Source organism: Thunnus maccoyii, chromosome 2, assembly GCF_910596095.1.
Source record: "Thunnus maccoyii chromosome 2, fThuMac1.1, whole genome shotgun sequence".
Lineage (NCBI taxonomy): Eukaryota > Metazoa > Chordata > Actinopteri > Scombriformes > Scombridae > Thunnus > Thunnus maccoyii.
Window position 1 is genome coordinate 2,413,283 of NC_056534.1, and position 27,096 is coordinate 2,440,378.

The 27,096-nt window shown below is 39.4% G+C and overlaps 2 protein-coding genes across 4 annotated transcripts in view; both read left to right on the forward strand.

Annotated features, from left to right (window-relative positions):
- Positions 1 to 27,096, forward strand: part of strn (striatin, calmodulin binding protein) — a 63,580-nt gene that overhangs the window by 13,444 nt on the left and 23,040 nt on the right. For 2 of the 3 annotated variants that reach the window (XM_042390567.1, XM_042390559.1), the window contains exons 2-4: positions 21,928 to 22,031; positions 23,667 to 23,740; positions 24,423 to 24,507. In XM_042390567.1, the coding sequence (XP_042246501.1) occupies positions 21,928 to 22,031; positions 23,667 to 23,740; positions 24,423 to 24,507 (263 nt within the window). Of the gene's footprint in view, positions 1 to 21,344; positions 21,629 to 21,927; positions 22,032 to 23,666; positions 23,741 to 24,422; positions 24,508 to 27,096 lie in introns of those variants that run through there. The other variant, XM_042390577.1, reaches the window with a different exon arrangement.
- Positions 12,896 to 15,017, forward strand: LOC121882369 (zinc-binding protein A33-like). The gene has a single exon (XM_042390590.1). It carries the CDS (start codon positions 12,896 to 12,898, stop codon positions 14,537 to 14,539), a length of 1,644 nt encoding a protein of 547 aa, XP_042246524.1. The 3' UTR covers positions 14,540 to 15,017.

Genomic DNA, 27,096 nt, shown 5'->3' on the forward strand with positions numbered 1-27,096 from the left:
TGTATTGAGAACAGTGTGTACAGTAAAAATGAGACAAAACATAAATGTTCCCTGAGGAAGAGTCTTCATTCCTCTTCTTATCCTCCTTCATCCTCGGCGGAGCAGATATGAAGGTAAAGTCTTGTGTTTACCTCTGCAGCCAGCCAGAGTCTGATACTCATAAATCTCTGTTTCTTACCGCGGCTCTGCACTAAACCTCCAGTACGACCAAAAAACAGCCAATTTCCTCCAGTTCCCGAGGGGGTCGAGGCTCCGGTCCATGAATAACAGAGCCAGACGAGAGGATCATCTTCCTCTGGAGGAGATATATGAAGAGCTCTCAGGTGATGTTTTGCTCTCTGATGTATCAGCAGATTCTAAGTTCTTCGAGACACGTTAAGTCTCAAGTTATTTGGGAAAGTCCGAGTCGTTCATGTCAGGTCTCAACTCCTGTCACAGCCCGTCAAAACCAGTTCAAGCCTCCAAATCTTCATGTTATTTGTCTGACATTGTTAAGATACAAGTTATTATGAACTCAACAGCTACGTTACAGGTTCCCATGATATTTATTGTGGATGTTTGTGATGAGGATGATTCAAGGGTTTAGTTTCGGGCTGCAACTGTTTTCATAATCAGTTCATCTGCTGATTATTTTCTCAATTAATGGAATAAAATAAAATGTCAGAGAATAGTGGAGTGGGAGAGTCAGTGGTTCCATATTCACTATCAGTTCTATCTAACGCTCAGGTACGTCAAAGAAATTGTCATACCTGAGCGTTAAATCAAAACATTTGCTTTAATAAATAACAATGATTTAATTATCAAAATAGTATAATTAGTATAATAATTGTTAATTGTTGCAGTTAGTTTAGTTACTATCTAACTATGAGAACTGACTCGAGGTGGTTTTTTCCTTTTGTAGAAACAGATGAAGCTTCTTCCGTTTCTTTATTCTTCCTCCTCCTCCTCTTCCTCTCGGCTCTTTATGTTGTTCTAATTAAAGTCTCGTCGTCTTCAGAGCTTGTCGTCGACTCTCCCCGAGGGGGAAGAAGAAGAAGCGAGAGGGCAAGCGGCTTTGTCACTCGGGCTCCGCCGTTATTCCCTGTTCTTCCCTTCTTCTTCTTCTCTCTTCCCATCTCTGACTCCGGCTTGATCTCTTTTCCTCTGGGCATCATATCAGAAGACTTCCTCCCCATCATCCTCTGTCTCATTTACACCTCCCTCCCTTCCTCCTCCTCCTCCTCCTCCTCCTCCTCCTCCTCCTTTCCTTTCCGTTCGTCTTTTCTCCTCCATTGTAAAGGCAGAGCGGTGGAGTCTGGCGTCATCGTGATGCCAGCAGCAGCAGTGGCGGCGGCGGTGTGGGAAGCCCGGATGTGCCAAATCTCTTTTTTTTTTTTTTGCAAAATAGAAATGAAGAAAGAAGGGAAGCGACATGGTGATGAGCTTTGTTTTCATCCTCCTCATGATAATCTTAATATTTTATACCTCTGTGGTTCCCTGCGTGATGGAAAACACCTCCAGGGAAACTAGAGACTGTCGGGAGACGTACTGCGTCTGTCATTTAACTCGACTCAGATAATTCAATAAAAACCACATAAAAGCCATTCTGCAATAAATCCAACTGTCATTTAAACGCCTTAACCGAGGCCAGCGTTCTCTTCTTAAGCTCATAATTGGACTTATTGTAACTCAGTTAACACTGAATGACATATTAGAGTCTTTTTACACTACAAGCTAAATCTGATTTAGTTTGTGCTCCAACGTTGTCGAGCGATCGTCGTCCAAAAACTATTAAAACAACCACAACGCTGCACTGGGTGACGTGTTCCTTCATCACCATGAACATACACACTGTAGTCTATGTTGATTCAGTCCCACACACACACACACACACACACACACACCGTCAGAAATACTCACTAAAGCACAAGTAGAGAAGTGAAAGTGTATGAGCTTTCTTTCTCTACTTTAACATCTCAAACTCTCCAACATGTTAAACTTAAAGATTCAAATGACATCTGTAGTTTTCATGTCATTCAGCTGCATCTGTACAGTTCTCTCTCTCTCTCTCTGCTCTAGCAAACAGGGATCTCAGGTTGCCATGGTGACCTAGCATCTGTTTTGATGAAGGTTTTGTTTCCATGGTGCACTGATGTGATGTATGTTGGCTGTACAGCAAACTACTAACACATGATGGTGTACAGTAGTCTGACCTTTGCCCTTTCAGTGAGAGGTCAATATGCCTAACCCCTAACCCCTAACCCCTAACCCCTAACCCCTAACTTAATAACAGCAATTATGATGTTATTTTAGCCATAATCCTCCTGATGGGGCTTCCTTAGTTACACTGGAACACCTGACATGAATTTACTTGTGAGAGTTAGTTTCTCATCAATCATAACACCCAGATTATTGTTGGAGGAGCCGAGTTGGATGTAATGTTGTGCTGAACAGATGGACCAGCTGGGATCAGCAAGAGGTCAGTTATAAAGAAACGGAGCAGATAGAAGGTGGTGTTTACAGTCTGGATGGGTGTGACTATTGATTACCTGATAACTAACCAGACACCTACACTACTGATCTTTTTATCCCTTCTTCAGTCCTTTTTCCTTGTATGTAGCGTGCCTGGATTGTGAGCATGTGATGGAAAACATGTGGTGCGCGTCCAAGACAGCATTATAAAAAATGTACCAAAGAGTTGTGTCTCGTAGTGATGAACCTACAGAGAATTATCAGAGACTCTGCAGCTCCTCTCGGCTTTACGGAGCTTTATAGTGAGTTTCAGCTCATTGATTATCTGTCCGGCTGCAACTTTACTGTTCCGGTTCACTCTCAGCGTCTCATAGCGTCGTTTTGGGCTGCTGTACACTACCAGCTCAGCAAAACAGACACAGTTAGCTGTAGACAAGCTGGTGAACATAGTGGAGCATTAAGCAGCTCCCTCAGGAGTTGGTGGAGAGTAAAAACAGAGCTAAAAGAGAGTGAATATTGGACTCACATTCACCAGGTGGACAGAAACACGACTCCAAATGAATGATAATGTTGCTCCGTAACTGCTGGATGTGGAAATAAAAGCAACTGTTTGCTAACAAGTTCAACACATCAACTTAAAAGCTGTTTACTGCTTGTTTCTGATTAAATGCTTATTGGCCATCGGCAGCTCCTACCGAAAGCCTTATCAGTGAAATGGTATTGTGGATGTGACAGTTCGTCCCCGAGAGCAAAGACTGAGCTCTCTGAGTGTATCAGCCAGACCTGCCCCCCCCCCCGACCCCCACTAGCCCTCCGTCTGCCCCCTCGCCCAGCAGCTTATCCTCCCCTCCACGCTCTCCCTCTCATCTTTCCGTCTCTTCATCTCCTCCTCTCCGGCTCCCCGGAAGAATAATCCCCTCGCTGCTCCAGATTTAGACGGCGGGAAATCCCCCCCTCCCACAGGACTCTTCTTTGTGTCCCAAAATATTGCAGCCGTTTGCCGCAATGCTAATGCGGCTTCGGCGAGGGGGGTCATACGAAGTCATCAGGCATATTATGTGGTTTGAGGTGGTGGTATTAGGGGGTTTGGAAGGTGGTTAAATGAGGTTACAGAGGCTGGAGTGACTGTATTATGAAGTGAAAACAGCAACCGTGTGACCTCTGCTGTTGAAGTTTAAAAGAAACTCACATTTAAAAGTCAAATTTTGATGTTTTAGCTCATTTCCAGCAGATGACACGTACTATAAATCGCTGCTGACCAGCGTCCAAATCATACAGTCAATCTTGAGATTCACTCAATGAAAACCAGCCTGCAGAGACATGAAACCTGTTGGAAACAGCTAATGGTTGTTGCAATGGTAATACAGTGTACAGTGCAGACATGTTATTATAGAGCAGGGCTCTCAAAGTCTGACACTGTAGCCCCCAATCAGACAAACCAACACTCCCCGGAACAATTTGATATTGCGATAATTGAGTTTTTTGTCAGTATGTCAACTGGTTTTCAACACAGGACAAATTTGAATGGATAAAGGAGATTCTGAGCATCAATCATAATTAAAGCTGCAAGCAGCGTTGGTCGGGACCTCGCACTCTGGCCCGTCGGGATCAGATCATTTTGCTTTTTAAAAATGAGGGATATTTCTTACAAGTGTGGTGTGCTTTTATTTTGAAAGACTGATTGACAGGATGAGAATTTTCTGCAGGGTGAGACATGTCTGTTTTGGGCCCATTCACTTGAATTTCAATTAGTAAATTGAAAACTCTTGATGAGTTTGTGTGTAAAACAAATTATTTTTCTAATTTTCATCAAGTCTATTTTTAGAAAAGTAAAGACTTTTAACCCACATGACCTGGTCAAAGTTTGATTTGAATGGAGAGTGTGAGCGAACCCACATCTTTTTGAACATTTACTGCTTCCACATAGTTTTAGATACAGACTTCATTTGAACTTTAAATGAGTCACGAGACTTTGACCTACAAATCTTGAATTTACATGTTTTTTCTATCTTTTATTGTTTTTGAGATATTAGAGTGTGAGTTTTAAAGTCTTTTCTTGCTCCTCCTGTGATTTTATAATGAGTGTGTATTGCGGAATGTTTCACAGCACTGAGGGAGTGACATCACCAGGAGCAGTTGGAGAGGAGGATTTTAGAGTACGCTTCTTGTGAAATCTCCTCATAAATCCCATGACTTTGGCCAAATCTTACATTAAAAATCATTTTTTAGTAGAAAATTTCGTGGCGAATCCATTGATACAGGTTTGAAAGTGGTCAGACTTATAGTTTAGACATCAGAAGGCTCTGTTTGACACAAAGTTCATGCCCATAGATTGCCTCCCCATTGTTTTACATTGCAAGGGTGATGTGGCACTGCAACTTTCAGGGCTTATAAAAATCCAAACCGTTCGAGTTTTTAACAACTTTTTTTCAGCACAGTGTCATAAGTCATCTATTAAAGTTTGAAGCCGATAACATTAATGCCCTTGGAAGAGATAGCGTTTGTTTGGGGTCCAAAATTGGGGCAAAGTCTTATTTTGAAAGGCTGATTGTGGACTTCCTGTTGGATTTAGGTCAGGGGTGTCAGCATATGATTCGTAGGTCTTGATGAGTGAAATAATTGAGTTTTGGTTTGATCTCTCTACGACATTCCTACGGGCCGTGGCGGCCATTTTTGTTACATAGGTGGTGCTAGAGAGCACATTTTGGCACTTTAGGGGTTCATTTTTACATTTTATCAAGTTTTTCACCAGACCTGATGTGTGTGCCAAATTTGGTGAGTTTTTGAGCATGTTTAGGGGATCAAATTTAGGGTTTAAGTGGCATAATAATAAAGAAACAAACAAACAAACAAACAAACAAACAAACAAACAAACACGAAAAACAATAGGGTCCTCGCCCTTAGGTGAGGACTACTGTTTTACAGTAGTCCTCTGCCTTTTGGGCTTAGTCCCTAATAAATATTGATAGTGCAGCATGAAAAAGGTTCATATTAATGGATGTTTTCACTCCTGTTAATATTCTTTGCTCCCTCTCTTACTTTGATTTGGGGAGTTCCCATAACGTTGCCATCAATTCAGTGATTTAGCACTTGAGATGCTTTTTTTGCCGATATTTATTCACATTTTGGCAAACTGTCTCCATTAAAAGTCTGCTGAATCAGCTGTTAGCAGCTCCTGTTTGCAGTGTAACACAACTTTCTCAAACTTTAAAACATGATGGTTCTCAGGTAAGTTCTGCAGTTATAAGGAGAGTCGGAGAGTTTCTGTGGTTTCTAAGCAGATTTATGGATGTTTATTTTCGATGCACATCAGATATAATGGTATCCTCGGGAAGCATAAATCATATTAAATCTATAAATCTGTGTTTCATGTCTTTGTGTTCATATTTGAGTTATGACTCAAAGAAGGAGAACAAGTTTTGATGTCTCTTCCATCGTCCGTCCAGACTTCATCACGGTTAGTTTCTGGTTTCTAAGTGAGAGTCAACATAGTTTTTTTTAAACCCTGACGACCACAGAGTTGTCACATCATAAAACATTTATTTACTGGTGTAATAATCACACACCAGTCAGGTAGATGAACAGTTACTGACTGTTCATCTACCTGACAGGAATTCTCCAAACTCCAAACATCTTCCACCAAAACGTCTTGGATGATGAAGCAGCAGCTGTTGAAGATTTATAGATCATATTAGTCACTGTAGTGATTTGTTCTTTGTGATGAGCTGCTCGGCTGCGTGTCGTCCCACGCTGCCCGTCCAGCAGGATGGAGGTGAAGATACCGACTGCAGCAGCAGCAGCAGCAGCAGCAGCTCCTCAGTGGTTTATAATGTGTGGGAATACACAGCAGTGGATATCGATTTTATACAGAAATCAAATCTACCTCAATAATTCCTCATTCTGCAAGTTATGGCCTTTATCTTCATCCCGACTCTGGAAACTTAGAGCCTCAAAATATGAAATAAACACAGATAAAACAGAGACGTTAAGAGCATAAGTAGTATATACAGTATAACAGTATTATATACGGTATAACGGTATTATATACAGTATAACGGTATTATACACAGTATAACGGTATTATACACAGTATAACGGTATTATATACAGTATAACGGTATTACATACAGTATAACAGTATTATTTACAGTATAACAGTAGTATACACAGTATAACGGTATTATATACAGTATAACAGTAGTATACACAGTATAACGGTATTATATACAGTATAACGGTATTATATACAGTATAACGGTATTATGCACAGTATAACAGTATTATTTACAGTATAACAGTATTATTTACAGTATAACAGTAGTATATATAGTATCTTTCTTCAGACATGCAGCCCTTTACATTAATCTGAAGGTAGTTCAACATGTCGGCTTCATGTCTGAATAAACGCCCTTTTACATAAGATCAGACCTTAAACATTTTTGACACTTTTGAGATTAAATACATCATTTATTATCTCTTCATCTCTTATCCACAAAGAAAATAAAAATAGTTCAATTATATGAAGTTGTTGAGGAGATTCTTCTCATATCAGATCAGTTTATAGCGATGCAACGAGGACAATCTGATCAGTTCTCTGTATTTTATGTTTTCATTCATAACAGCTGCGTGAATGAATAAATGAATATCCAGCTTTACATGCAGCAGTTGAGCCAACAGTGATGAAACTGAACGTCTGGTCATGCAGCGCTTTGACTTTATAAAACAGGCAGAAGCTGCAACTAACGACTGTTTTAATTATCTATTAATCTTCTCATAATTTTCTCTTGAATAATTGATACATTTTATTGTCTTCCAAATGTCATAAAATAGTGAAAAGTGCTCATAATCATTTTAATGTAGTCAAACTGCTCATTTCATTCAACCAACAGTCCAAAACCTGAAGATTTTTGAAGAGTTTACTAACAAATATGACAAAAAAAAAACATAAAATCCTCACAAGTGAGAAGCTGAACTGAATGTTTGATATTGTTGCCTGAAAGATGATTAAAAGAATAAATCAGTAGTTGGTGATTAATTTCCAGTCAGTGGACTAATTGTAATAATTAACCGACTCTACAGAATTTGCTCTCTAATAATGTTAAATGATGAAACTGGTATGAGAAAGACATTTTCATCATTCATCAAGACTTAAACAGCAAAATAGGTTTTAAAATCCATCAGTGATGCTACTAGGAACTGTCTTTTTCCTTTTATAACATTTTTAACTCTGTGCTGCTCACTAAATGTCGTGCAAACATTAGTGTCTCTTTCTTGTAAATGTCCCGTCATGTCTGAATAAAGCTGTAACGAACATTAATGTAAAAGTCTTGTGTGTCTGAATGACAAAAAGCATCAGTTTAACACACAGGTGAAGCCAGAAAAATTAGGTACTTCACGTCTGAAAAGGTCTTGACTCTAACGAGAGCTGTACTTCCTGTCTGTGTGCTGTTTCCTGTATCGAGGGCAGCTGAACGCTGACACACTTTAATCTTCCTGTGGACTGTAATCCCCGTTATCTTCAAGAACACAAAGTAAGACTCTGTAGCGCGACATCCTTCACAGCAGGCAGACGGCGGCTCAGTGAGGAAGAGACGGAGGAAATCATGATTATCAGGATGAAATGTTCACTTTCTATAGATTAAACCCGACAGTCTGCTCCAAATGTTTTATTATAGTGAACAAACAGAAAGTCAACCAGTGAGTTTAAGCTCAACACAGATACAGAATCTGTGAAATATCTATAATATCAGGATCATTTCAGTTACATGTGGACTTGTTGCTGACAGTAGAGCTTCAACAGTTAGCTGATTAATTGATTAGTTGATCGGCAGATAATGAATTGCCAACTATTTTGATGAATAAATAATCATTTTAGTCATTTTATAAGAGAAAATGTCCATATATTTGCTGGTTTCAGCTTCTCTAATGAGGATTTACATGATTTCTTGTTGATTAGACAAAACAAGACATTTGAAGACGTTTTTGGTTCGACTAGATTGACTGAAATGTTCAACACAATCGGATGGCTAAAAGAGACTAAAACATCAAGTTTTCATTGAATAAAACTGAAATAATAACAGTTTTCTTTGACTTAGATGAGACTAAAATGTCCAGACGTTTAGTCAACTAAAGCTTGACTTAAAAAAGAAGGATGAGGTTGATAAATATGATAAAAAACTAACGAGGACGTTAGTTTGATGCAGGACAAATTAAAAAGAATAGCTGACAAAATGAACACTACATGGAGAAGTGTTGAGTTTGTATTAACTGAGGAAAACAGGAAATTAGAACTTAAAAGCTGTTTTTTTTTCTGTTACTGAGGTACATAAAGGTCCTGAACACTGTTTAGAGAATTCAGAGTAATGCTGCTTCACGTAGGCAGAACAAGGACAAAGAACAGTCAACCAGCTGACGAGAGGTGTTGAGCCATGTGTTGTTTTTACTGGATTCATTTTAAGTTATGTTACATCATCAAGTACCTGCTCAGTTTGAAAATATGTCTGCAGCTGCCAGCACAAAGTGATATTAAACATTCTGGTGAATCAGAACCATAAAAATATTAATTTAAAACCTTTTTAGAAGCATTATTATAAGTTAAGAAGAGCTTTTTTTCTGTGCAGCTTTTATGAATCAGAGCAGTTTCTTTTCGCTGCTCCCGCTGTGATCAGATGTAGAGCACTGACTCTCCTCTAAAAAGGATAAAAAGTCTGATGGTAATTTTTAACAAGTGGGTTATAGTTTTTCCTGCATTTAGTGTAAAGGCAGCTCTGAGTGGAGGTCCTACCTGCCGATTCAGCAGAGGAATAACAACCTTTTTACAGTTAATAAAGATTTTCCATCTGTTGCTCTATCTGGCAGATCTTTCTGGACACACAGGATGTGGTGTGTTTTATATCTGTGGTTAGTTTTGAATAAACAGAAGAGGAAGAAAGGACTTTTTCAAGCCCGGAGTTTGAGTTTACTGCTCACCACCAGCACTGCAACTAATGATTTTCTCAATTAAACATTTAGTCTAAAAAAAAAAATGTCCAAAATGGTAAAAAATGCCCCTCACATTTCCTCAAAGCACAAGTTGACACATTAAGATTGATTGTTGTACTTGTTTACATGAACATGAGATATGAGACGCTCAGTTTCCAACGTTTTTTTTCTACTTTCGGCCTGAGCCGAAGTTGGCTGGTGACACCAGTTCCCTGCTCTGCTCCGCTAACATTACTGCATATTTCCATTGTTTTGGGGGTAGACACGCCAAGCCATGACTCCAAGTAAAAGTAAAAATGAGTTGTTTGCCTGTTGGAGGTGTGCTAGTCGTCTGCAGCTCTTCATCAAACATCATCATCACTGTGGCTGTTTCTACTTGTATTATTCCTCCCTGATCCAAATATCTCAACATGTTGTTGTGTCGACTGGTTTTTAGCACCGCTAACAAAGCTCCGCTAATTCAGTGAGGAACACATTTCATTTCCTGTAAATTCTTCACAATAAAGGTCTCCTGTTATTTAGTCATTTAAAAGCTTCTAATATCTTTAATATCTATCTACTGCTTATAATAATCCAAGCAGTAAAGCAGGAAATGTTGGGTTTGCATCGGCGGTAACTTAACACGACTCTCCCCTCGGCAGGCTTTTAGAAGGCAGGCCAATCAGAACAGAGTGGGCTCACCGGGAGGGGGACCTTAAAGAGACAGGAGCTAAAACTGCCTGTTAGAGACAGAGGCTGAACTGAGGGACTGCATTAAGGGCCAGTATGAGATAAATAAGGAGTTTTTTGAACTGTGAGTCATGCAAAGCTACTCTAGTGGAATGAAAAAAATGTTAAAATGGAACAAAAAAAGAAGTCCCACTCATTGGCCCCCCCCCCCCTCCACATTTGTCCGCCCCTGTTTGTGGCCTAACTGGACTGGAGTGGAAACCAGAGTGAAAAGCAACACAATTGAACCTGAGAATAAAAGCAGCAGTTTGAGGTCTTGTGATTATACAGATGTACCACAGCATTGACCTCAGCTATGGATTTGTTTCTCTCCTCGCTGTGAGGCATTTACACGCCGCTGCTGAAACATGACATTCAGACTTGTCAGTAAAATCCATAATTATGAGGAAAGACGCCGCCGACGCACCACTGATGCCTTCCTACACAAAACCCCGTTAAACATCACCCATCCCACCTAGTTCAGACGCCATGGCAACAGACGATGTAGTCACTGCAGATGTTCGAACTGCTCGTCTTTACAGCTGCAACACGGTGAAGTTTGATGTTACAGATTCAGTGACCTTAAATCAGCTGAAAAAAATACATCATTTGGTTTAAAGCTACCAATGAAAATCTGTTTTGATGAAACTATTCTCAATAAAGCACAGCACTTTCAGACAGGAAGAGGAAAAGGATTGTTGTATTTGAAATGTAGATAAATTAATTGATTGTGTCAATTGAAGAGTTTAATTTCTTTCTGTGACTGTGTGTTACTATGAACACACCTCTGTTTACAGTTTAACCAATTTTCTAAAGGTATATTACACTGCAGGTAACCATAGCAACAGTATTGATGCTTCAGGCTCCATTAGACTTATTCTGTCATGTCCACATTGGAAAAGTCTAAAGTTATATCCTCTGTTTGGCTGCATCACTCTGCCTCCCTGATCTCTAATCATCCGTTTTTAGATGAATTTCCTTCCAGGCTAACAGTGTTTTGAGTTCATTTCAGGATCTTTTATATTTATTGATTTATTGATTGATTTCTATTTATAAATCTGAAAGTCACTATTTCACCAGCTGCTTAAAGGACAGCTTCTCGATTTTTTTAAGTGTGTCTTAAAACAACAGTCAGGAGCCCAAATGAACATTGAAACATGTTGTTCTTGATGTAATCATTCCTCCTGTTCATACTGACCATTAGGAGATAGAAATCATATCTGAATGAGATAAAATAAAATGATCCTTTGTTTGTTGTCAACCGTCTTTCACCTCTTTCTGTGTTTGCTGAAGTAAAGTGTAAAAGGTAAAAGTTGAAAATGTGTTTTTGAAATAACTGTTGATTTAACATCAACGTTGACCAGACGACATTTGTTGAACTCAGTTCAAGATAAAGAGAAAAAGAAGTTAATAGTTACATGAAAAACTGGCTGCACAGTTCAGTGTTTGTCTGTCCAAAACTTTTAATCTCTTGTGACGAAAGTAAATCTAAAATCAGGGTTTGTGTGTTTTTTGATCACGTTGTGAAAAACCTCAAACTTTCAACACACATAATTAAGCTGAGCAACATCTTTTCACATGTCTTACTCCTCCCACCTGTCAGGTACAGTCTCACCTTTGCTCCATGATATTTCATAATAATGCTGTAAGTCAGAAGGAGGAAACAAACTCACAGTCAGAGCTGCAGTAAGAGGAGGAGCAACACTGGAAAGATAAGAGAGCTGCAACGTCACTCTGCAGAAATGAAACTTTAAGTTTGTCAGAGCGACAGCAGAGCTGCAGTCGAGTCTCTCCACTTCTGTCCAAATACAAATTAAACTGAGTTCATCAAGTCTTTCTCAACAACACAGCAGAGTCTCTGCCAAACACTGGTGAGTACAACTGATCATATTTAATGTTTCAACAACCAGCTTTAACACAGCAGACAGGAAGTTCCACTCTTTTCATTTCATACTGACACTTGTGAAATTAGTGACAATATAACTAAAGATGTTTTTACACAGATTCAGTGAAACAACTTTAATTGTTTTTTAAACAGTCTCTCTGTGTCAGTTCTCAGGACTTTTGTAACTTGTAACTGAATCTCTGTGGTTTGGAGTTCAGCTTCACTCCAACCTTCCTGGTCTTATTACTATTTACTGATCACTTCCTACAGACACACTGCATTCTATTTCCTGTAGCTCTTTCACATTAAAAGCTTTCTACCAACAAGCAGCAGCTTTTACTGTGAAGCAGCTGCAGGTAATAAAAGGTGTTTGTCACCAAGTTAGCAGAGCTTTGTTAGCAGTGCTATTCTTCAATAACAGTTGGTCTACACAACAAGATCTGGACATATTCTGTGTTATGTTGTCAGTGGTTCATTTTAAAGATTGTATGGAAGAATAGTACAAGCAGAAACAGCCACAATGAGCTGTTAGATAAAGAGCTGCAGATGACAGTCTCTTACTGTGTTTGTGTAAACCAGCTCACATAAAACACGTCATCAAAGTAAACAACAACTTTAAACTCACCATGCAGCCTTGTGGATAACTGTTTGAGCTACCAGCACGACTTAAATGATCACGATTGCTCACGACTCCGTTCATGTGTTCCCATCCCGATCGATAACAGGGAAATATAATTCAATATTACTTTACCAAATATCACATGTTATACTTAATACAACAATAATTATCCTTATTTCTATTTGAACAAAGAATTGAAATTGAATTTCAAGTAAATTGTGTCTTTTGTTTTTCACACTCAGTGTGTAGATATGTCTGCTGCCAGCTGTCTGCGATCTGAAGATCAGTTTCTGTGCTCCATCTGTCGGGATGTGTTCACTGATCCAGTCACCACACCATGTGGACACAACTTCTGCAAAAAATGCATCAATGAACACTGGAATGGTAATGACCAGTACCTGTGTCCCATCTGTAAAGAGGTTTTCTACACAAAACTTGAGCTGCAAGTCAACACATTGCTCTCTCAGGTTGTTTCTCAGTTCAGACAGGAGGCTCAACAGAAAGCCAGCAGCAGCAGCTCAGAGCAACAAGCTGCCAAACCAGGAGAAGTTCCCTGTGACGTCTGTACTGGAACCAAACTGAAGGCCCTGAAGTCCTGTCTGGTGTGTCTGACCTCCTACTGTGAGACTCACCTGGAGCCTCATCTGACAGTTTCAGGTCTGAAAAGACATCAGCTGATGGACCCTGTGGAGAACCTGGAAGACAGGATATGTATGAAGCACGATAAACCTCTGGAGCTGTTCTGTAAGACTGACCAGACATGTGTCTGCATGCTCTGCTCTGTTTTAGACATCAAGACACATGATGTTGTTCCTCTGAAAGAAGAATATGAAGGAAAGAAGGCAGAGCTGGGGAAGACAGAGGCTGAAATTCAGCAGATGATCCAGAAGAGACGACTGAAGATTCAAGAGATCAAAGAGTCGGTCGACCTCAGTAAGGAAGATGCAGACAGAGAGAAAGCAGAAGGTGTTCAGGTCTTCACCGCTCTGAAGGAGTCTGTTGAGAGAAGCCTGAATGAGCTCATTGAGACGATTGAAGAGAAGCAAAGAACTACAGAGAAACAGGCTGAAGACTTCATCAAAGAGCTGGAACAGGAAATCTCTGAGCTGATGAAGAGAAGGTCTGAGGTGGAGAAGCTCTCACGCTCTGAAGACCACCTCCACCTCCTCCAAAACTTCCTGTCCCTGAAAGCTGCTCCACCCACCAAAGACTGGACAGAGGTCAGCGTCCGTCCATCATATGAGGGGACTGTGGTGAGAGCTGTGACTCAGCTGGAGGAGACACTCAGTAAAGAGATGAAGAAGCTGCTCGCTGAGGTCGAGCTGAAGAGGGTCCAGCAGTATGCAGTGGATGTGACTCTTGATCCTGATACAGCACATCCTAAACTCATCCTGTCTGATGATGAGAAACAAGTGAACTGTGGTGATGTGAAGAAGAATCTCCCAGACAGCCCAAAGAGATTTATGCGTTGTGCTAACGTTTTAGGAAAGCAGAGTTTCTCTTCAGGCAGATTTTACTTTGAGGTTCAGGTTAAAAGGAAGACTGACTGGGATTTAGGAGTGGCCAGAGAGTCCATCAACAGGAAGGGACAAATCAAACTGAGACCTCAGGATGGTTACTGGACTATATGGTTGAGAAATGGAAATGAGTATGAAGCTTGTGCTGGCCCTGCAGTCATTCTCTCTCTGAAGTCTCAGCTTCAGAAGGTGGGGGTGTTTGTGGATTATGAGGAGGGTCTGGTCTCCTTTTATGACGTAGATGCTGCAGCTCTTATCTACTCCTTTACTGGCTGCTCCTTCACTAAGAAACTCTACCCATACTTCAATCCTGGTCTTAATTATGGTGGTAAAAACTCCGCCCCTCTGATCATCTGTTCTGTCAATCAAACTGAGTAGAGTAATCACCTGTTTTATGTCATAAATGTGTCTTTGTTTTTGAAGAGAGTAAATAAACAAACACATTCTTGTTTATTATGAGAAAAAACACAAACTAGGATTTCTATCTAAAATTAAATCTCTATTTAAACATCTGATCAAATCCACAGAACTTTAGTTTCTTTTCTACTAAAAAACAAAAAGTTTCCAAAAAGACACCTTGAACTCTTAGAAACTGTGATGAATATTTTCACTATTTTCTGACATTTTATAAAGTAAATAATGAATCAAAAACAGGTTAAAAAAGGTTAATTGTTAATGAAAATAATCATTAGTTGCAGCTCTACAGTTGATTAATAGAATATGTGTATAATATGTATAAAGGATTTTCTTATCTTGTCTGAGGTTTGTTTAGTTTCTGTCCACTTTGGCCAATTTGTTTGTTTGAATATTGAATAGATTGATTATGATTTAAAGAAATCTGTAAATATGTGATTGTAAAAACCTGTACATTAAATTATCTGTAGTTTTAATGTAAAGCTTTAAAAACATGGCCTGAGTAAGCAGTGACTTGTTGAACACCAAACACAAAAAATAAAAGCTGGTTTACAGAGAAGCTGTGTTTGTGTTTCTGTTACAGTTCATTAACAATCACAAATGTTTTTCTGCTTTCTTTACCAAACACTTATTAGTCTACATATGCAGCTTTGTATCATCATGTTTCAATATTTTCTCTCTGCACTGATTATTGTTTTTATTTAATTGACCTACAATCTATTGAGAGGTTTGTTTTCTACTGAAGTAAATTATCCAAATGTTTGTTTGTTGCACATTGTTAAACTTTATGCAAACTGTACAGTAACCAATATTTCAATTAAAAGAGATTCGGCAATAAATTCTGTAAACTAATTCCATACCAATTAAAGCTGCAAGCAGCATTGAACGGGCCCTCGCACCTTTACGCACGTCGGGCTGTGGCGCAATCGAAGGTCTTCTGTGACGCGCATGTAGATGTCTTCAGACCCGGGCTGTTTTCAGACAGTGCAAGAAGGAGATAAACATCACTTCCTTTGTTCACTGTTTTGCCTGCTGCTGGGGCTGCTTTTCTGAAATTTCGTAGGGGGCGCTATTCAGCTAGTTTGCATAACTGGTTGAATATTGTCATGCCAGACGTGTTCAGGCCGGGACTCTTATCAAACATGTAAAGTTTGGTGCAGACTGGAGCATTTACAATAAAGTTATAGCAACTTCCTTTGTCATGGCAAAACATCAAATCTCAACGGTGTGAGGATGAGAATTTTCTGCAGGGTGAGACATGTCTGTCTTGCTCACACCTGTGTAAATTGAAAACTCTTGATGAGTTTGTGTGTAAAACAAATTGATTTCCTAATTGTCATCAAGTCCATTTTTAGAAAAGTAAAGACCTGGTCAAAGTTTGATTAACATGTGTCCTGTCAGATGTGTAGAGACAATAAGTAACTGCAGCTGGACACAGAAAAATACTCATATATTTGAATGGAGAGTGTGAGTGAACCGCTAGGTGCTCGGGCCTTAATAAAGGAAAAACTGCAGTACAGAGCTACAAATTTTAGTTGGATGGTATTTTTCTACAGCACTTTATCACTAAACTGTCACTCTCACTCCATTTTCCCCTTCCCCTCATAGGTCATCCCCACTACTGAATTATACATATAAGACCTATAATTATTGTAAAATAAATGATAATAACACCAAACTTCATACAAAGTTTGTATATAATGTACTGTATGTATATAGGCCTTTCTGCTGTATCCTACAAAAATGAGCTGCATTCAACCCCCACACCAGTGGCGGCTGGTGACTCAAAAAATTGGAGAGGACAGGAGGAAAACCAACATACTGCATCAAACTATATCATTGTCCCCCACCTGATGATATCGGAGGGGTGGGGGGCAATTTTAGACGAATAAGTTGGTTTTGGTTTGATCTCTCTACGACATTCCTATGGGCCGTGGTGGCCATTTTAGTTACATAGGTGGCGCTAGAGAGCACATTTTGGCACTTTAGGGGTTAATTTTTACATTTTATCAAATTTTTTACCAGACCTGATGTGCGTGCCAAATTTGGTGAGTTTTTGAGCATGTTTAAGGGGTCAAATTTAGATCTGATGTCCCGTAATAATAAAGAAAGAAACAAGCCCTTTGGGCTCAGGCCCAAATAAAACAAACTACTATCGGGATGGAAAACCAGTCTGGACCAACAGCCTGTGGACTCCTGTTCCATGTCAATAGTCAGTAAATTATTGCACCGGTTTCGTAGCCATTTTTAAAAGGCTGAGTAATTCCCTAAAACAGCTGATTTCTGTACTTCTTAGAGGACACACTTTTTGATGATTGTGTGCAGAAACTGCATTGATGAGCTATTGTACTTTGTTAAAAAATGCAGAACAGACTATAAGAAACACTATGAAGATTATCATATCTATTTGATCATTTCTTATGTGAAAACAAGAGCCATGCTAGCAGCTCTGTGAGGCTACACTTAAGCATAGTGGTGCTTTGAGCTAAGGGCTAACGTCAGCATGTGAACATGCTCACAATGATAATACTAGCATGTTGATGTTTAGCAAGTCTAATTTTTACAAGGTATTTAGTCATAAACCAAAGTAAAGGACGGATTCAAATTTTGATGATGACGCTACATGAAAAGTCAGGAAATCAAAGTTATTCAAGGTCATCGTCTGGGGACCAAATGTCGCAGAAATCCATCTAATAGATGTCTAGATGTTTCAATAAAAAAACAGAAATGACACTAGAGGAGTCAGAGCATCATCACAGTCAGTAGGATTCATTCTCGGGGGAACATGAATATCTACAAGTTTTCATGATAATCTGTCCAATAGTTGTTGAGATTTTTCAGTTTGGACCAAAGCTGCTCTAATGGTGAAAAATGTTTGATAATTGACTCAAATATCAGACATCAGATTGTCCTTAAACACATCAACAGCTGTCCAAAATCAGCTATTGGTGATGTAATCAATCACTATTGATTTTGAACAATCATTAAGGCAGAAAGCCTTTAGAGACTAAACAGTTCTGCACCAACAGAATCAGGAAATAGATGCAGAATGTTTGTGTTTTAACAGGAATCATGTTCAGCTTCGGTTCTGTGTGATGAAGCGTTTCCTGTCACTCCGACAGTTTTCAAACATCGTCGTCTCATTTTCAGAATGACGTTTACTGTCATCATCTCAGTGAAATGCAGACGCAGTGGCCTCGAGTGTGGAGCGACCCACTTATCATGTGTGTTTGACATGGATGAAGGGCCGGGTGTCCTACTTCCTCCTCAGAGTGTGTGTGTGTGTGTGTGTGTGTGTGAGCAGCAGCCTGCATCGTCCACTCTGCTCAAAACAAAACAATGAATCACAGATTGATTTATTTCCAAACTGGTTCGATCATTTCTGCAATATCAGAGAGACGACGCAACAGACCACATTCTGATTCAAGTAGATTCAAGAAGTAAAATATTTTTTCTTTATCATGACGAACATAATTTCTCCAACAGTCAGTACTTTAAATCAGTATTTCTTATTACTTTACATTTTATTACAGTATATTAGCTGGTTTATGGACAGAAGAAGCTGGAACAAGACTAAAGTGCAACACTCACCATTGTGTTGTCATTACGTGTTGATTGATGCCTGTAATACAAACTACACACAGAGACAGAAGTACTGCAGCTATAATTGGGATGTAAAAGTTTTCGGTGATTTGACTCATATCACTGGTGGGAAACAGACAGAAGTGAATCCTGATGTGTGCGGATGAAAGTCCTTTAACGTGTTTTACATGTTATGTGGTTGTGGTGTCGCTAACGTATCTATAGTCATGCTAACAGCTCCGTAACGTACAGTGGTGGGCTAAATGCTAACTTTAGCATTGGCACTATGCCCACAGTAGCAATGCTAACATGCAGATGAATTAAAATTTTTACTAGTGTTGTAGCATGCTAACATTTGCACTAAACACAAAGTACAGCTGTGGCTGATGGGAATGTCTGTAGTTTTGCAGGTATTTGATCATAAATCAGTGTCGACCTGATGATGGCGCTAGATGAATGGTTGGAGGATCACTAAAGTATTGATTGACAGGTAGCATATTGTAGCTTGTGTTAGCTCCTGAGCAGATCGGTTTTAAACGAGGCAGCATTGTTTTGGTTTTACCTTTTTTTTTCTGTTTGTTTATTTGTTGTTTTTTTTACTGTTATTAGAGCAAAGCGATTAACTAAAAGCAGCAGAACATATTTTTCACAGAGCAGCAGACTGGCTGGTTATTCCCTGCAGGAATGATTTAATTGAGTGTTAGTAGAAAAAAGTAACTTAATATTGTTTATTGCACCTTGAATACTTTGCAGTATTTTGCATAAAAGAGTGAAAGAACAGGAGGCAACGTGTGCAGTGATGCAGCTTTCATGCTGGCTCCAAGAGTTTGTGTGTGTTTGTGTGTACAGTCGCTGTAAAAACCAGGTCAGGTGTTATATTTAATATGAGACCTCATAGCAAACATATGTGAGGGTAAGAGGGGAATAAAGGTGGGGTGGGGGGGGGGGGGTTAGGGTATGATGTCAGCGCTGATGGCATCGATCCAGCAGGGTAACAGCTGATTCCCTGCAGCTCCCAAACACACTGTAAACAATAGCGCAAACCAACAGTCATGGTTCAAGGATTCAAAAAGCTTTATTAGTCACATGCACAGAGATACAAAGTCATACATGCAGAGGAGTGAAGAGGATCCTCAGTTACTGTGCAGGAATATCCAAGGGATCAACAATATTATCAGTTAATACACTAATCTGCTAAAAACTACTGTATATACATACAAATCTTACCAGTCCCAGAATCTACCAGTGTTTATAGTTAAATAACCTGGTGTGCAGGTAAAAGTGTCTGTGTGTGTGGAAGTTTTTGTTGAAGTGAAGTGTGTGTGTGTTGAGGATCCAGTTGGCCTGAGGATAGAAACTCCTCTTCAGTCATGTGACTGCGGAGGCGTCTGCCAGACCTCAGCAGTCCAAACCCTCCATTGTTGGGTTGTGAAGTGTCTCTTGTGATATTTTGGGCTCTCAGTCTCACCCTGCTGCTGCTGTAGATGTCCTGCAGCGTGGGAAGAGCTTGAACCGTCTTTTAAGAGCACAAAACGACAACATTTAAGCACATTTATATGATATGAATATATCTCTCAGCTTGATGACCTTCAACGACCTTCGTCTGACCAAACAACAACCTTCAGATGCTGCTTGAAAGACCTTTTTTAGTAAGTTTTCCCTGCTGTGTTCATCTTTTTCTACCCACATTATGTGACCTCAACCCCCGGGGTCGGTCACATGTCGTCTGTTCCCACGCCGCCGAGCCGCCACCTCGTGTCCAACCAGGTACGACGTCTGAGAGGAGACGTTAAGACGGATCAGACGCAGAGTCGCACAACGTTAGTCGGTCACAAGTCTCCCAACAGTCCCATCAGCGTTTAGACACTCAGACAGCTTGTCCTCATTTCCCAGGAGGCTTTGGGACCCTCGTCCTCTTGAATAGGAACACCACGCCGCCACAACCTGATGACCTCCTGACCGCCAGGATGTGGAGCGACGGTTATAGTAAACTTTTAGAATCTCCTGTCAGTCTCTGGGTCGAGTCCTGATTCAGTGAAAGTTTTGTCAAAGTCTTTATTTTTAAATATAGAAATATAATAAAACTGCATCTTCCTTCATGCAAGAAGCAAGATCATTCTAAAGAGACACGTATGAGTGATTTTAGAGAACATGTGGAATTCACCAATTTTCTTTTTTTGACTTTTCTTAACAGAAAAAATCATAATGTCTTAATCTGAATGAATTTGGAGTTTAAATATGATGAAATGAACTTAAAATAAAACTAAAAATAAAAAAAAATGAAGCAAAATGAATATTCTGTTCAGCATATCATCATCATCATCATCATCATCATCTTCATCATCATCATGGCTGCCAGTTCAGTCAGTGGATTTGTTTTTAGAGGCGACTCGTCATTGTTTCAAACTGGTTCCCATTAAACTCCAGGAGACATTTTTCATTGAGTGCTTTTTCTTTTTAAATGTATTTACTTTTACCATCCTTCATGCTTACAAGAGTCCCTAGATCCATTTAGATCCATTTAGATCCATTTAGATCCATTTAAACCATTCAGATCATCAGACTTTGTGTCTATAATTTCAATAGAAATTGGAAGACGTGCTTTTAGATTTAAATCTCCATCAGACTGGAATCATTCACTCACTCAGATCTGTTTCTGACTTCAAGACTTCTTTGCTTGTTTACATCATATGTTTTTGTTTTTGACTGTATTTACCTTCATTTATTGTTTCTCTCTTAATGATCTTTCAACTGTTTTAATTTGTAGCTGGACAATTTTATTTAGTTTTTCAGTGATTAATATCTTGTCAGTCTTGTGCAGATGAAGCTTGTAAAAGAGATGTAAAGGTTTTGGATTTTGTGAGAGCCATGTTTGTTTCATTATTTTTGTTATTATAATTATCATATATTTATTTGTTAAATTGTCTGTTAATTTCATGTTATTTGACCTTCTCATGGGGATTTAACCTTAAATTACATTTCAAAGCAAAAAAAATGTTAATGTTGTTTTCTGCTATGGATCAGTGTGTGTGTGTGTGTGTGTGTGTGTGTGTGTGTGTGTGTGTGTGTGTGTGTGTGTTTGAGAGTTATTTCAGCCTTCATGGTCCTTCGCAGCACTTCCCCCCCTCAGAGAAACCACACATCACTTTCCTAAATCCACACGCCGCCTCCCAGTTGGATCCTCGGTGGGACCGAGTTTAACGAAAACAGAATTAGACTCGATGAAAGTTTAATGATCTCTGCGGGGGAATTAGACGGTCGCAGAGCAGATGAAGAGGAGAACGCACAGAGGATCATCAAGACTAATAATTACAAAGATCACAACAGCTGAATGTGCTGAATGTTGAAACACGGAGCCTCACAGATAAACGACTGTCAGGTGTTTTCAGACTTCATCGTGTTTAATGGAGATTAGATGCTTTTATCGACCCCCCCGAGAGACTCCGTTAATCTCATCCACACCGTCTGTTGGTTTGTGTGTTGCTGTTTTTATCCACACACACACGTTAAAGTAAATCAGTGGTTAATAGTTTTGGGGGCAGAGCAGGTCGTCCACTAATCTGAAGGTCGATGGTTCGACTGAACCAGAACCCTGTGTGGTCGCCTGCTGCTGCCGGTGTGTGTGTGTGTGTGTGAGCAGCAGAAACATTGTAAAGCGCTTTGGATAAAAGCTGCTATATAGTGTAAATGCATCCATTTAATAGAAAACACAGCGGAGAGTAAAGTTCAAATCATCAGTCATCATCCAGTGTTTCCTGTGTTCCCTCCAGGCTCAGATCGCCTTCCTGCAGGGGGAGAGACGAGGTCAGGAGAACCTGAAGAAGGACCTGGTGAGGCGGATCAAGATGCTGGAGTACGCCCTCAAACAGGAGAGGTTAGTACAGCAGACCTGTGAGGACAATCCCTGCAGTAGAACTCAACCTTCACCTGAAGCAAATAATAACAAAAGTCTTTCCAAAAACAAGATGTCTTCACTTTAGAAATGTTCTCTTGCTCCCTCACTTTCAAAATAAAATGTCCTCAATTTAGAAATGTTCTCTTGCTCCCTCACTTTCAAAATAAAATGTCCTCACTTTAGAAATGTTCTCTTGCTCCCTCAGTTTCAAAATAAAATGTCCTCACTTGAGAGATGTTCTCTTGCTCCCTCACTTTCAAAATAAAATGTCCTCACTTGAGAAATGTTCTCTTGCTCCCTCACTTTCAAAATAAAATGTCCTCACTTTAGAAATGTTCTCTTGCTCCCTCACTTTCAAAATAAAATGTCCTCACTTGAGAAATGTTCTCTTGCTCCCTCACTTTCAAAATAAAATGTCCTCACTTTAGAAATGTTCTCTTGCTCCCTCAGTTTCAAAATAAAATGTCCTCACTTGAGAGATGTTCTCTTGCTCCCTCACTTTCAAAATAAAATGTCCTCACTTTAGAAATGTTCTCTTGCTCCCTCACTTTCAAAATAAAATGTCCTCACTTGAGAAAAATCTCTTCACATCAGAAACATGTTGTCTCCCTTGAAAATGTACTTCATTACCAAAAATCTCATCACGCTCACAATGTTTTCACTTTTTAGAGTTTTATTTTTCTCTCCTAAAAAATGTCCTGACAATGTGAAGCTGCTTAGTTTATTGATTTAAACTGTGTTGTTTTATATCCAGACACATAAAATACATAAATGAAAACATTATTTCTATAGATGAGGTCATGAAGTGGCATCAGGAATGAAAGGTTAGTAAGATGATGAAAAAAAAAAAAAAAGGACATAAAAGTAGAACAACGTTCATCAATATGAAAATGATTTATTGGTTAAATGTTCAGATGTACAAAGTGAGAAATGTGACATGTTGATATTATTATGATTCTCTGCTTTAATAATCAAAGTGACTCTGATTGATAAATCCGATCAGTTTATCCTGATTATTAGTCATAAATCGTTTAATCTGGTGACGGATTTCACACGGTTTTTGTCGTCTGAGTGTTTGATTGACAGGTCTGGAGGGAGGTTATTGATACTTTATAGATACATTAGTCCATTAGTCACAAATCTTTATGTCACTGCAACATTCTTTAAGCCACTTTTGATCAATTTCCATCATTGCTGTTATAAATGAACTTGCTGAGACTTGAAACTTGCTGCAGATAAATATAATAATCCTTCACATTCAGCGTTTACTCAGCTGTATATCAGATACTTTATCAATTAATGTTGACTGTGTCTCTGCTGCAGGTTTCAAGTCTCATGTTGAGCTGAAATTAAATGAATCTGGTGGCTGTTTGTTGTGTTTTTATAGATAATAATCAGCAGTAATGTGACATCTTTAAGCTATTTTAGGTTAAAGACATGTATGTCGACATAAAGATCGATAATATTTATTCCAAAAAGACATAATTCAATAAGAATGATTTAACTAAACTAATAAGACCTTATCAGACATTGTGATAACCATGTTATACGTGTGTGTGTGTGTGTGTGTGTGTGTGTGTGTGTGTGTGTGTGTGTGTGTGTGTTCATCCTCAGGGCCAAATATCATAAACTGAAATATGGGACAGAACTGAACCAAGGGGAGATTAAACCTCCTAGTTATGATTCAGGTAAGACGTTTCTCTCCTGCTGAACGTTTTCATTTATTACATACGGTATAATAATATGTTGCTTTGAATGATTATTTATTATAGTGCAGCATTTTGTTCACAGATAGTCACTTTCACCAGTTAAAATGAACATCAGCAGATAAACAGCAGGTGGCGCTGATCCTCCAGTCGCTGCCGTTAAACCGTCGCAGAAGAAGAAGAGGAAACAACGAGACGACGTCATTAAAAAGAGCGACGGTCAAAGCTCAAACGATGGAAAACATGATGGAAATATGACGTTTCTGTTAGTTTCATGTACTGATGTGAGGAAGGTTACAGCCTCCTCATCATCGCTCCGCACACATCTGATGTTTTCAGCTCTTCAGTGACGTTCGAGTCACATGATTCATTTATTCACTCAGTCTGTTTACGTTTCCTCGTCAGCCGAGCAGTAAAACTTGTCTCAGTTCTTTGAGAGCAAAATGAGAATATTCATTAAAACAGATGGAAAAACACTGATCAGCTGCTGCTTCATGTTCATCACCTGATCGCGACGCCTCCCCGTGGATCCCATCTGGGATCCCAGGAGGAGCTGTAGCCGGGGAGAAGGACCTCTGGACTACGTCGCTTTGGGAAAATAATGAATGGATGAACAGAAACATGTTAGTAATTCATTCTCTCTCTCTGTGTGTGTGTGTTTCAGATGAGGGGAATGACAGTGAGGCTCCCAGTCCTCCCAACAGCAGCCATCAGCTCAGCTGGAAACAAGGACGCCAGCTGCTCAGACAGTGAGTTTACACACATGAACACACACACACACACACACACACACACACACACACACACACACACACACACACACACCCTAATTCAGGTTTTCACAGTGTCATGGGACAGCAGTATGTGTGTGTTTAAGTGTCTCAGAACAAAAAAGCAGAAAGCAGCAGAGTCAATCTTCTTAAAGGAGATTAACACTTTTAATGGGAATCAAACACTAATCCACTGTGACCAGTTGGAGCCGGTGTGTGTTTCCTTTCCTGTCTGCGTGTGTGTGTGTGTGTGTGTGTGTGTGTGTGAAAACCTAATTTCCAACATATTGTTTATATATGTATAAACATAATTAGCATCAGTGTTTTTTCATGTTTCCAGCTGTTCGTTCCTGCTGATGTTTTCTAAATCATCAGTTCTGTGATCGATCGCTGTTTCACTTCATCACTCTGATAATCGACCTGCAGAGGTGATCCATCACATTGATTCATGTTCTCACACAGATGATGCAACTTTTATGTTTTTATTTATTTTTTGTCAGAGTTTCAAATCATTTCTGGCAGCGTTGTTCCCGACTCATAGTCGCTACGTCAGACCGATGCGTCGACTCAGAAGGAAAAGTAACATATTCTCTGTATTTACCTCGTTACATATATGTGGTTCTTATGGGCCGACATACTAAACATTATTGGCATATAAAATTGCCCCCCACCCCTCTGATTTCATCAGGTGGGGGACAATGATATAGTTTGATGCAGTATGTTGGTTTTCCTCCTGTCCTCCCCAATGTTTTGAGTCACCAGCTGCCACTGGTGTGGGGGTTGAATGCAACTCATTTTTGTAGGATACAGCAGAAAGGTCTATATACATACAGTACATTATATACAAACTTTGTATGAAGTTTGGTGTTATTATCATTTATTTTACAATAATTATAGGTCTTATATTTATAATTCAGTGGTGGGGATGACCTATGAGGGGAAGGGAAAAAATGGAGTGAGAGTGACAGTTTAGTGATAAAGTGCTGTAGAAAAATACCATCAAAACTAAAATTTGTAGCTCTGTACTGCAGTTTTGCCTTTATTAGGGCCCGAGCACCTAGCGGTTCACTCACACTCTCCATTCAAATATATGAGTATTTATCTGTGTCCAGCTGCAGTTACTTATTGTCTCTACACACCTGACAGTACACATGTCAATCACACTTTGACCAGGTCATGTGGGTCAAAAGTCTTTACTTTTCTAAAAAATAAACTTGATGAAAATTAGGAAATTAATTTGTTTTACACACAAACTCATCAAGAGTTTTCAATTTACTAATTGAAATTCAAGTGAATGGGCCCAAAACTTGTCTCATGTCTCATCCTGCAGAAAATTCTCACACCGGTGAGATTTGATGTTTCGCCATGACAGAGGAAGTTGCTATAACTTTATTGTAAATGCTCCAGTCTGCACCAGACTTTACATGTTTGATAAGAGTCCCGGCCTGAACACGTCTACATGACAATATTCCATCAGTGATGCAAACTGGGTGAATAGCGCCACCTACAAAATTTCAGTGAAGTAGCCCCAGCAGCAGGAAAAATAGTGGACAAAGGAAGTGATGTTTATCTCCTTCTTGCACTGTCTGCAAACAGCCGGGTCTGATGACATCTACATGCCCGTCACAGAAGACCTTCGACTGTGCCGCGGTCGGACGTGCGCAGAGGTGCGAGGGCCCGTTCAACGCTGCTTGCAGCTTAGATTACTATTGGTTTCTTTCTTCAGTACAGCCTCATATGAGAAATATTATTCATGTCTCCGCCCGGTTACTGCAGTTACAGTAAAATCAAGCGCACCTGCAGAGCAGCCGCCCTGCACTAAACTGATATAAGAGCTACATGTTTTACCTGTATGTATGTTTTAAATGTTGTTTATCATTTGTGATGTGAAAACATCAGATTTCCACACAGTCAGAGGAATAAAAAGTGCTTCCTGGTCGTTAGTTCAGTTATAAAATCCAAGCGCAGCCTGGAGCATCTCTCTCCTGATTGGCTGCTGTCAGCTGAAGAGTCAAACACACGGGACAGTAGAGGAGAAGACCTACAGACGCTGTAACGCATCTCTTTAAACAGAAGTTTAGCTGACTTTGCTGTATTTAACTCCAGAGCTGAGAGCTCTGTTTCCAGCTTGTTAAAAGTGAATATTTTCTGGTTTCTTTAGTCTTGATGACAGTAAACTGAATATCTTGTGTTGTGGGCAAAACAAGACAGTTTAGGGTTTATAGACCAAGCAACTAATCTATTGATCAAGAAAATAATCAACAGATTAATTGATAATGAAAATAAGTTGCAGCCCTGAACACACTAATAATTAGGAAAAGGCTGATGGCAGGTGAACAGCTGATACTAAGATAAATAAACATCTTCCAACTTCATTGACAAGTGGCTGAAATATTGATCTGTTTTGTGTAAGAAGACAACGACGTCCACCAGTGTGCTGCTTTTTATACATAATGTTGGGGTCGTGATGTAATACACATCACTCCTTACTTTTTTAAAGAGTAATTCATTACTTTACTTAATTACTCCCTGTGAAAGGTAATTAATCTCACTACTCGTTACATTACT